Genomic DNA, 12,814 nt, shown 5'->3' with positions numbered 1-12,814 from the left:
ATTAGACCAATTTGGATTCAGTCCAAAATTCACTTCCTGGATTCATCTGCTTTATCATCAACCAAAGGCAGCTGACTGTAGTCACAAATAAAATACGCTCACAATATTTCTCTCTATCTAGAGGTACACGGCAAGGGTGTCCCATTAGCGCTTTGCTATTTATTTTGGCTATAGAGCCACTATCATCAGTACTCAGAACCTCACAGTCTATTAGTGGTATTAAAAGAATGAATGTTGAGTATAAAGTTTCCTTATATGCTGATGATCTATTATTATATATAACCCGCTGTCATGCGCCTCTCAGAATGTGAAGAAGATATTAAAAGACTACGGGATCTTTTCAGGTTAAATGAAACTTTTCTAAAAGTATATGCTTCCCTGCGGATCAGATTGTGGATACAGACCTGCCCTTTTGCATATCAAAATCTGGATTTAAATACTTAGGAATTAATATTAGCCTACTCGTTCATACACTGGTCTGTTTAAAGCAAATTACAGTCCCATGCTTAAAAAACTTGAATCTGAGTGTTTTATGTTTGTCTCTGGTAAACTAATTGTGTTAAAATGAATGTGCTACCCAAATTATTGTATTTGTTTCAGAGTCTTCCCATTTTCCTGCCAAAGTGCTTTTTTCAGTCAACTAGGTTGCTGTCTTCCTTTATTTGAGGCGGCAAAAAACCAAGAATAACGATACGTAGAGAGCTTCTTGAGAGACCAAAAAAGGATGGAGGTTTGGCTCTCCCGAATTTGTTAAATTATTATTGGGCAGCAAATTTACAAAACGTTGTTTATTGGTTTCATTCTCCAAACAGACTGTTTTGTAAAAGAAGCGAAATCATGCAAGTCAACAACACTTGCTGTGCTGATTACAATGAAGTCACCATTCCCACCGGCGCAATTCTCCTCAAGCCCAGTTGTAATTTCGACTCTCAAAATATACAACCAGTTTAGACAAGCATTTCAACATATGTACACTCTCAGAAAAAAAGGTACAAAAGCTTTCACTGGGCCTGTACCTTTTTAAAAGGTAAACTTTGCCCATTTCATGAGCTAATGTGTACATTTTAGGTGTCAATACATTTTAGTTATTAATATGTTTATTTTAGATGCTAATATGTCAATTTCAGGAGCTAATATGTACTTTTTAGGTGTCAATACATTTTAGTTGTTAATGTGTATATTTTAGATGCTAATATGTCAATTTCAGGAGCTAATATGTACTTTTTAGGTGCTCATATGTACATTTTAAGTGCTCATATGTACATTTTAAGTGTTAATATGTACATTTTGGGTGCTAATATGTCCATTTCAGGAGCTAATATGTCTATTTTGGGTCCTAATATGTCCATTTTAGGTGCTAATATGTCCATTTCATGAGCTAATATGTCTATTTTGGGTGGCGATATGTACATTTTAGGTGGTAATATGTCCATTTTAGGTACTAATATGTTAATTTTAGGTGTTAATATGTACATTTTAGGTGCTAGTATGTACATTTCATGTGCTAATATGTACATTTTAGGTGCTTATATGTGAATTTTAAATATGTCCATTTCATGAGCTAATATGTTAATTTTAGATACTAATAAGTACATTTTAGGTGTTAATATGTATATTTTAAGTGTTATTATGTACATTTTAGGTGTTCATTTCGTAGGGTTTTCACCCCCGTGGCCACCCGAAGGGTCTTTACCCCCGTGGCCGCCCGAAGGGTCTTCACCCCCGTGGCCACCCGAAGGGTCTTTACCCCCGTGGCCGCCCGAAGGGTCTTCACCCCCGTGGCCACCCGAAGGGTCTTCACCCCCGTGGCCACCCGAAGGGTCTTCACCCCCGTGGCCGCCCGAAGGGTCTTTACCCCCGTGGCCGCCCGAAGGGTCTTCACCCCCGTGGCCACCCGAAGGGTCTTCACCCCCGTGGCCACCCGAAGGGTCTTCACCCCCGTGGCCATCCGAAGGGTCTTCACCCCCGTGGCCGCCCGAAGGGTCTTTACCCCCGTGGCCGCCCGAAGGGTCCTGCCGTGGCCGCCCGAAGGGTCTTCACCCCCGTGGCCACCCGAAGGGTCTTTACCCCCGTGGCCACCCGAAGGGTCTTCACCCCCGTGGCCGTCCGAAGGGTCTTCACCCCCGTGGCCACCCGAAGGGTCTTCACCCCCGTGGCCGTCCGAAGGGTCTTCACCCCCGTGGCCGCCCGAAGGGTCCTCACCGCCGTGGCCACCCGAAGGGTCTTCACCGCCGTGGCCTCCCGAAGGGTCCTCACCCCCGTGGCCGTCCGAAGGGTCCTCACCCCCGTGGCCGTCCGAAGGGTCTTCACCCCCGTGGCCATCCGAAGGGTCTTCACCCCCGTGGCCGCCCGAAGGGTCTTTACCCCCGTGGCCGCCCGAAGGGTCCTGCCGTGGCCGCCCGAAGGGTCTTCACCCCCGTGGCCACCCGAAGGGTCTTCACCCCCGTGGCCACCCGAAGGGTCTTCACCCCCGTGGCCGTCCGAAGGGTCTTCACCCCCGTGGCCGTCCGAAGGGTCTTCACCCCCGTGGCCGCCCGAAGGGTCCTCACCGCCGTGGCCACCCGAAGGGTCTTCACCCCCGTGGCCGTCCGAAGGGTCCTCACCCCCGTGGCCGCCCGAAGGGTCCTCACCGCCAACCGGGAGGGGGGAATGATGTCACAGTCCTTCGTCTGCACCAGTCTGTCTTTGTCATCTGCACTTCACTTCCCAGGATCCAGAGACGGCACTCATAAAGATAATAAACGATATTCGCTTAAATACTGATACAGGCAAATTATCCGTACTGGACCTCAGTGCTGCATTTGACACTGTTGATCACGACATACTTCTTGACAGGCTGGAAAACTGGGTGGGGCTTTCTGGGATAGTCCTAAAATGTTCAGGTCATAGGCTACTTAGAAGGGAGAGGTTATTTTGTGAGTATGGGAGAACATAAGTCTGAGTGGACACCCAGATAGCAAACTGACATTGAATCAACATGGAAACATGACATCGAAACAATGTTGATCTGACATAGTTTTGCTCATCGAATTAACGTTGAACCAACGTCAGACATGTCATTCTTTCAAAACTAACGGAAAATCAACTTGAAATCAACGCGTTGTTTCAACGTTATGAAAGCAAACCAATTTTCGATTTTCATTTAGCTTTGAAGAATGCCGCGTCTGACGTTGGTTCAATGTTAATTCGATGAGCAAAATCAACGTTGTTTCAATGTCATGAGAGACGTCGTTTCCACGTTGATTCAATGTCAGTTTGCTATCTGGGCATCCATGACTTGCGGAGTCCCTCAGGGCTCGATTCTTGCACCACTCCTATTCAACCTGTATATGCTCCCAATGAGCCAAATAATGAGAAAGAACCAAATCGCTTACCACAGCTATGCAGACGACACACAGCTCTACTATCGCCTAATGACTACAGCCCCCTTGACTCCCTGTGTAAATGCATTGATGAAGTAAATAGTTGGATGTGTCAACTTTCTGCAGTTTAACAAAGACAAAACTGAAGTCATTGCGTTTGGAAACAAAGATGAGGTTCTCAAGGTGAATGCATACCTCGACACTAGGGGTCTAACAACTAAAAATCAAGTCAGGAATCTTGGTGTGTCTCTAGAGTCAGACCTTAGTTTCAATAGTCATGTCAAAGCAATAACTAAATCAGCAGACTATCACCTGAAAAATATTGCAAGAATTAGATGCTTTGTTTCCAGTCAAGACAGTCAATTACTGTAATGGCCTCCTCACTGGCCTTCCCAAAAAGACCATAAGACAGTTGCAGCTCATACAGAATGCTGCTGCCAGGATTCTGAGCAGGACCAGAAAATATGAACACATCACACCAGTCCTCAGGTCTTTACAGTGGCTGCCAGTTACATTTAGGCAGATAAGTGGCGGTACACACACTCACAGTATTGCAGTTAAACACAGATCACGCTAACTCCAGTCTTTCAGGAGCTTCAGAGCTCCATCTGCTGCCTTCATCACTACAACATCCTCTTCTGAAATGATGCTGCTCCATCCTTTATTGTAAATGTGTGTTGGCAGTGTGTGAGCAAAACCACCCTAGAATGATAAAAATCCACCCAGTGTTTTTTTACAATCTCAATAAATCATATGGACTGTCTCAGAACGAGCTGTTCTGAGATTCAGCTCTTTGTGATGTAGAATTGAGAAAGGGGTTTGATTGACAGTGTGGTTGTGGCATAGACCCCGCCCTCGGTGATCTGTACACACATCCTTCATTGTTTCAACGACAGCCGGTAATGTCTCTTGGGCTATGTCCACACTATATTCCGTCCACACTGAGACGGCGTTTTAAGTCAACAAAAACGTATCGTTTGGAAAACGCTCTCCAAAGTGGATAAATTTGAAAACCCCGTTTTCGCGTTGTAGTGTGGACAGTGAAACCGGAGGTATTTCAAAACGATGACGTAAGTTTAGTCATGTGATCCATGTAGTACCAATAGATATTCATGTTTATCGGTATTGTGCCTGTTATGTGTTATTCATTTTTACACTGTTGCTAAAATATGTTACTTTCTATGTTACTTAATATGTGCCATTCCTCATAGCTCAGTACTGCAAAGATGACAGATAATGTACTTACATTTGCTGTCCTGCCGCAAAACAGACCTGCTGTCCTTGCGTTTAAGACCAAACATATGGTGACTGAATGCAACCTGGACGCATCAGTGATGGTGAGGTATTTTGCTAAATAAAATTATCCTGTTATTGTGCGATAACATTATTATTTATTTCCCCATCTGTATCATCTCAGTGAGCTTTTGTGAGGTTTCACGCATGCGCAGTTAAGTGAATTTAGAAGTTTCTCATCCACACTGAAACGTCGGAAAACGGCTGAAAACGCTAGTGTGGACGGAGAGCGTTTTTAAACGAAAACCCCGTTTTCAAATGTATCCGGATTAATGTGGACGTAGCCTTGGAAACATAAATGTTCTGTCGTGGGTTAATCCTGTTGTTGTGGCTTAAAAGTTAATCCTCAACTGTGGATCGTCGTCTACTGTTTGCGATCCACCGTCACCTCCAGTAACAGTAAGTGTGTTTTATGATTTTTGAGCAAATAGTCTTTTCAGTCGATGTCAGCCAATTCAACAACAAATACCTCTTTAAAGTTGTTGTCATCGTAGGATGTCTGTGTATATAATTTAAACATCGTTTGTATAGTGTGTAACCACACGTTTATAAATATATATAGTTTTAAAGATATTGAATTAAAAACTGCATATATGATGTTGTTCTATGTTGCCACAGAAGCACCTGTATGACATGTAAACATGACGCAACAGGTCCCTCGCATAAATGTAATTTCGCTTGTACGTAGCAAACTTTATCACAGTATGTATTTGTAGTTTCAAAAAATTGCGCCAGTGTTAGTGTTTGTGTGTGTCTGTGTGTGTGTGTTGCACATCCATAATTGCAAATGGGACGCGATTACAAAGTACATAAATGTATCAAATAACCATAGCGAGACGTACCGGTCCATTCTCAATTGTCTTTATTCTGCCGGAGTCTCTTCGTACTATTTATATATTTCGATTCAAACGTACACTGAATGACATTCAAAACAGCGGTTTCTCTCACTCTCTCAGTACCGACTGCCATAGGCATCAAGTTACACCCTCATCCAAAGGCAGGGCGGGGATATGCAGCTCATTTGGATTTAAGGTGGTATACACCAAAACAGCTCATTTTTAAACAGGCCCCAAAATGACATTTTCAAATGGTTATAATAAATTAACTATGGGGTATTTTGAGCTGAAACTTCACAAATACATTCTGGGGACACCAGAGACAAAAAGGGGCATAATAGGTGCCCTTTAAAAGTTTATGGTTATAGTTATCATTATAGTTATTGTGCTTGTGAACAGGCCGTAATTAACAGGTGTTCTGAACTTGGCTATGTCCTTGGGCGTTTGGCCCAGGCTTTGGAAGATGTTGACTGCACCGGTCAGGTAGCAGGTCCTAAAGTGGTGGAGTGTCTCGGCATCAGTTCCGGGGAACTCTTTCTTAGAAACGTCCTTGGATAATCCTCTTCTCAAACTCGGTGTGTACGGACCCGGGCTCGATCATTGACATACTGACAGACAGACAGAAAGATGGGAAATCAAATACACACAACGCCAACCAGAGAAAGAGGCATCAACTTAGATCTGTAGGCTAATGAAGCAAGAGCTGAAGAGATGGCAGGCAGAGATCTAGGTGAGGCAGTGGCTCACCTGTGGTTCATGTAGGTTGTCTACAAACCTGAAGGTTGGTGGTTCTAACCCTGGTTCCACCTGACCAAGTGTCGAGATGTCCGTGACACCGCCATCGGTGTGTATGTATGACTGAGCAGGGACACCATCTACCTGCTACAGCAAACATCGACCGACAAGGAAAAAAGGAAACACAATGGCTATATATATATACACACTAACAATAAACATAACTCAAGACTAATCAACAAGAAAACTACAAAGAACTACAAACAGAGCACTCGGGACAGGAAGTAACAAACAAGAAATTGGGAACAGGATGTAGATGATTCTCTAGAACAGCGGTTCTCAACTGTGTGAAGTTGGAGACATTGAGTGGCAATGTAAAATGAATCTGTGATCTGTGATCTTTATTGGGTTTGTACCCGTAACAGCCTCTCCACACCACCAGAGGGACCTCTCACACAACACAACTCGTGTGATTCTGCTAATGTTCACGTTTCAATGTTTGATCACTGATGTTAAGAGCCAAAGAGTGTTAGATGCTGAAAATCAAACCACAGGAAATATAAACGAGAAGATGCAGAAGTGTAGATTTGAGCAAAATGGCAAACACGTGTTGAGAGTGCAGTGAAACTCGCTTAACATTGAACTTGAGAAGCTGGACGGACACAGAACCCCTCTATGGCAAACTTTGGCGCGTATTAGACGTCATTAAACGCCACACATGTGAAGAAGACCGACACAGAGGTACATCTATTACCACAGTTTTATAACTTTAGAGTTGGGAATGTCCTGTACACTGATGATGTTTCTACATTCATTCAGCAGGTCATCTGTCTTCATCCTCACAGAAGGTAAGAGATCTGCGGTTCTTTAATGAGAAATATACACCAAAACTTATTCAGACACCTTCAACATTTCTCACATTACCAGTTTCTTCGCTGTAGTTTAGAAAATGGTGATAAAATATAACAAGAACTCAGTTCTCAGATCAGTGGATATTTGACTGGTTTTGTCCGTCCTTCTGTTGGACTCTCACACATGAATTATGTTGAATATCTGTTAAATTTAACTACACAATTAGATAATACCAGTTTAGCTCAACCAGTGACCAAGCAATGCTTCATGTTGTTCAGTGTGTGTGTAAAAAGAGCAGAAAACACACTTCAGCAAAACATCATCAGCTCAAAGTGGAGGAGTCACTTTTGCTCCCAGATGTTATAAATGGTAGTCGCTGTATGAAGAATATCTGGGTATAATTTGTCACTGTTTACTTTGAGTCCTGCACACACTAGTGAAAAATATATCAAAATTACATCTGGTGTCTAAATAATTTTTGGTTTGACTGTACATGTGTTTAACTTATCAGGACAATAATCCTCAAGTGGAGGAAGTACTTTAGGAAGAACTCTTAATCGCAATAAATGCAAATAAATCCAGTGAAGTGAATAAAGAGTCAGTGTTTACCCTGCAGGCCCATCACACTGCTGATGATGATGACGATGTGTCCAGAGCGTCTCCTCTTCATGTCAGGCACGATCTCTTTAAAGGGTTAGTTCACCCAAAAATGAAAATTAAGTCATTAATTACTCACCCCCATGCTGTACCAACCCCGTAAGACCTTCGTTCATCTTCGGAGCACAAATAAAGATATTTTTGATTGAATCTGAGGGCTGGATCAGTCCTACATAGACTGTCTAAGGGACTGGCTCTTGACGGCCCATAAAGTCATTAAAGAAAAGGTTTAAATATTGCATGTGCCTACAGCGGCTCAATTATAAGTTTATCAAGCGACGAGACTACTTTTTGTGCGAAAAAAACATAAATAACGACTTTATTCGACTATTCCATTACTTCCTTATGGGCGCATGCGCGAGAACTGAGACGAGGACGTTCTCATTCGTCTACTTCTTGTTACCGGCTGCTCCGCTTAGGAGTTTTACCGCCCCCTACCATTCCGAAGATGATCGAAGGTCTTATGGGATTGGTACAGGATGGGGGTGAGTAATTAATGACTAAATTTTCATTTTTGGGTGAACTAACCCTTTAATCATGCGCACCGTGCCGTAGAAATTGGTCTCGAAGATGTTTGCCATGTCCTCCGTGCTGAGCCCGTCCACCGGCCCCACACCAGCGTTATTGACCACACACACACACACACACGGATCACAGGCACTCCCTACTCGTGGCAGGGGATTCAACACCAATATTCAGCATTTCTGATTTTTTACATGCTATTTATATGGAAGCTTGTTCCTACTACGGAAATAAAAAAATTAAAAAGGCAACTTTGTCTTTTTGTTTCTCGCAATTCCAAATGTATATCTCGCAATTCTGAATTCATGTCTAAACTCAGAATTAGGAGGAAAAAAAGTCATACTTGTGTAGAAATAAAGTAATAAAAAACTCGCAATTGTGAGCAAGAAAGTCAGAATTGTGAGATAAAAAAGTCGCAATTATCTTGTTTGATGTTTTCTATAGCTATACCTTTATAAAATGTGACTTAAACTTTTCTCAGAAAGATATATTTCTTTGTTTTAATTCAAATGTTTTATGAGACTACATTTCTCAATACTTTGCCAAGATTAGATGTCTTTCTCGCTGCAATTATAATAATAATTTAAGAGTAACAGATTGCTTAAAGAATATATGAGATTAGGCTAACTTTCTTACTGATTTTTTTGAGGTTGTCCTGTGTTTGTATTTTTTAAATGCAGTCCTGTTCTGTCTTTGCTATAATAAAACTAAAAATAAAAAACTAAAAATTGTATATGTGTGTGTGTGTGTGTGTGTGTGTGTGTGTGTGTCAGCAGCACTGACTGGAGCTGCTCTGCTGCAATGGCGCTGGCGGCTCGCTGAGGCTCGGAGTTGGGGAGTGTTTTCTCTTTGTTTTCCGGAGAATCGCACGGGAATCTTCAGCCATGCTCGTGCCCGCAGCGCTGGGTCCGGCTTAGAGGAGTGTGTGGGTCCGATATCTCGACATTAGACCCGCGGTCCGAGCGGAAGGGCTGAGTGCAGCTTACATGCAACCCGCCCCGATCCTCCCCACATCTGCATGCGATCCGCGCCCGGCCCGGCCTCTCTCTCTCCTGCAGCTGATCGAGCACGGCGAGCCTGCGGACCTGGAGCTGGAGCTGTCTGACACTTATATTCATGATTATTGACCACTATCACTATGGCAGAACGCGGTTCCTCCGGGGTACTGATGATGATGCTGGACCCGGGGATCGCGACGCCTCTCCCGGCGGGCGTGCGAGAGAAGCTGGCGGAGCTGGAGCTGGAGCTCTCCGAGGGTGAGTCTCATCTTACCGGTATATCCATGCGACAACTCGGGCTTGAGCGGGTCCACTGTGGATATGTGCATACATGTGACGGACACGGGCTAGTTGACATGCATGCCGTAGCTTTCCATATGTGCTCTGCCTCTGACATATCTGATCTGTCATGTCTAGGGTATGATGATGATGATTCAGATCGCAATGACCAATCAATCCCAATAAAATCAATGCAAGACAGCGGGTATACTGATAAAGACAGGGGTATAGTGGCTAATTCAAACACTTTTGGCGCACAAACACACACATGTAAACGAGCATGCCGATTCACACACATGAGGCGTTTCATTATGATGATGAATGAGATGAGATGTGGATTATTCCCAGCGATCCTGTTTATCTGGCGTTGGAAATGTCGGACTAGAACAACCGCATGCTTTGCATTTCATGTGCACCTCGTGTGTGTGTGTGTGTGTGTGAGACACTTCTTCCTCTGATCATATGCAGTAAAAGAGTTGAATCTCTTCCTGATGGTGTGAACACTTTTCCATACACACTCACAGGAACTCGACTTGTAAGGAATATCCTCTTAGTTTTATTTGTAAACCACTTAAAGTGATTATATCTTTATAACAGAAGTTTAAAGCGCAGATGTGTTCAGGACGGGCCTGGGAATGAGCGGATCATCCTGAGATTTGATGCCTGTTATTTTAATGAAAGTCACTGTAACAGGAGTGTTTTATATGATCATGTTGTCAGGCACAGCTCACACACACACACACACTATTACAGTCCAATCTTTTAAAACCTGCTTTACTCTTTATCATCATTTCAGAGGTATTGTGGGAATTTTTGTTGTGTATTTTTCTAAAATAAACTAATATTTGTGTTTATCAGGCATGCACTAACTTGATCCATACAGTTATAATGGTACAAAGTATTTATTTTTCACATAAATGCTGAATTTTCATAGGATCCTGAGAAATGAATCACGTTTTCCTCAGAAATGTGAAGCCGCACGACTGTTTTCAACTGTTTCTTGATCATCAGATCCTGAGTGATTTCTGAAGGGTCATGTGACACTGAAGACTGGAGTAATGACACTTTATATATTCACATAGAAAACTGATATTTAACTGAAATAATATTTGACTCTTGTTACTGTATTATTGGTAAATGCAGACGCATTAGCAGACGTCACTGACCCCAAACCTTCGAGTGTGTGTAGAGGAACAGTACTGCGACCCGTATGTGCTGTCCCGCTGTGGGACGGGCCTAGTTTCTCTCAGGGCCGTTTCACACACTGGAAATAGCAGCAGATCTCCTGTGGAAAAGCCTCGTCTTTGCTTGGGTTGAAGTGTTTGAGCGTATCGTGAACAACACAAAGAGCGCAGCGGGATGGCGGAAAACAGCCCCTGTCCACTTCCTGTTTGCGTGTGCATCACTTCCTGTCTTGCACGCCGTCTGATAGCCATTGTTTTCCTTCATGCCTTTATTCACAGACGTCACCAGGCCCGGCTCAACTAGACCCAGTGCTTCACACAGCCGGCTTTCCTGCCAGTACAGACGCATTAAAGGTTGTAAGACTTAAAGGGGAAATGAAGCGGTGAATCAAGTTTACATGATGGATTTCCAATATAATCAACAATTATATAAGAAACATTACAAATGTAAACATTTAGAAGAAAAAAAGAAAAAAATCTTTCGCCGCCAGGGCGCCGCCATTGTGCAGGTGACGTCACGGGGTTGGTTGGCTCAAGTTTAACAGGCTCTGGGCATTAAAAATCGCGACATCAAACTGTGTTTACACCAGTGTTTTGACCGCGAACGACTAATGTTAGGTACAGATATTAGACAAAAAGACGACGTCTCATGTTATATGTTGACAAACTGCACATGGAAACATTGTTCGCGATGTCTGCCGTCAGATATTCCCGCGATACTGACAGACTGGGAAGAGAGGAGCCGCAACAATGGAGAATATGAGGAGAATAATCAACATTCAAGCAGGAAAACCTGTTCTAGTAGAGCCTGAAACACTAAATCGAGACTCCTCTTCAACCCCGGCTCTGGATGTGTCTCACCGCTGTGTTTGAGGGAGTTCTGCTGACTATCATTCACACAAGCCCAGGATAGAAGGAAGAGTGTGTACGAGTGTGTCGGGAGGTTCCCGGAAGATTGGCGAGGTGTGTAAAATCACAGTATCCTGAGAACAGTCTCGGTTTCAATGAGAGAACAGGGAAATAACGGCTGTAGGATTTACTTTCATGCCCAAATTGCTATTAAATTTCACGAAATCTTTGGAAAAACTAAAACGAGCTCAAATAAAAATCCCAAATTGTTAATTGGCTCATTAAATGAAAAAGTTTCTTATATTTGGAGATACACAGGAGAAGATGTTTCTGAGCGGTTCATACATTTTTAAGCTTGTGTCTGAAAGCATGAGAAGATTGCAGTGTGTGTGTGTGCGCCTCGTGCCATGCTCGCTCACAGACGCTATGAGTTTCTTTCACTGTTTATTTTTTGCCTAACTTCTATTGTTTTCATGCTATAAGATAAAAGGTCGTTCATTTATGAAGCGCACTATGTGAAAGCAATAAGCGTTGGGTTTTACGCCCACCACACCACATCTCTACACATCACACACTCTTTGTATTTTTGGGCTAGTCATGTTTTATTTAGCGATGTTTCTTTTAGCACAGTCCACAGCTCCGGCTAATGGAGTCACTCGCTTTAGAAAAACCTTACCAAACGGATATTGTGGGTTTATTACTGGTTTTCCCATCATTTGCAGCTACATAACTCTCTTCGCATAAATTACAGATGCGTCACTAAATGAACTCGCTGAAAAGTGACGCGCATAAAGTCTCGCAATTGTTACCAGTTGCGAATCATAATCTTAGCATGCTGCTTAGCTGTGATTCAATACTCTGGTAAGCATAAAATATAAATATATATTTATCACAAAATTATTGGGTCAAATCCTCAATTTAACTCTTAATAAAGTGCGACCACATTAGAAAAACGTATGACTCTGATGAGGAATCACTGAATTTCTATTGCGAAGTCTGCATTTTGGTTGCTATTTGGTCAAATTCACCGTACAAAGTAAATGTTCAAAACAGTATTACAACATTTCATCATGTTTCTATTAGGTAACATCCCAGTATAAACTAGAGCCCGACCGATAAAGGATTTTGAAGGCCGATACCGATACAAATATTTTTGGGTTTTAAAATCCGATATATCGGCCGATATTTTATTTATTTATTTATTTGAAACTGGACATGATAGTCACAAATGTTGTCATGCTTATTTG

At 42.8% G+C, this 12,814-nt stretch overlaps 1 protein-coding gene across 9 annotated transcripts in view; it reads left to right on the top strand.

Annotated features, from left to right (window-relative positions):
• The first annotated feature begins 6,524 nt into the window (after positions 1-6,524).
• The window catches only part of dip2a (DIP2 acetate--CoA ligase A), a 147,383-nt gene continuing 141,093 nt past the window's right edge, over positions 6,525-12,814 (top strand). For 2 of the 9 annotated variants that reach the window (XM_089132932.1, XM_089132926.1), the window contains exons 1-3: positions 6,525-6,967; positions 7,046-7,074; positions 9,034-9,513. In XM_089132932.1, coding sequence (XP_088989058.1) covers positions 9,396-9,513 — 118 coding nt within the window. In that variant the 5' untranslated portion in view covers positions 6,525-6,967; positions 7,046-7,074; positions 9,034-9,395. Of the gene's footprint in view, positions 6,968-7,045; positions 7,075-7,694; positions 7,772-9,030; positions 9,514-12,814 lie in introns of all 9 variants that reach the window. The other 7 variants (XM_089132933.1, XM_089132930.1, XM_089132927.1 and 4 more) reach the window with 6 other exon arrangements.

This window comes from Pimephales promelas, chromosome 7 (genome assembly GCF_988280905.1).
Source record: "Pimephales promelas chromosome 7, fPimPro1.hap1.1, whole genome shotgun sequence".
Classification (NCBI taxonomy): Eukaryota; Metazoa; Chordata; class Actinopteri; order Cypriniformes; family Leuciscidae; genus Pimephales; species Pimephales promelas.
Note: the sequence above shows the minus strand (reverse complement) of the source record. Positions and strands in the feature narration are given on the sequence as shown.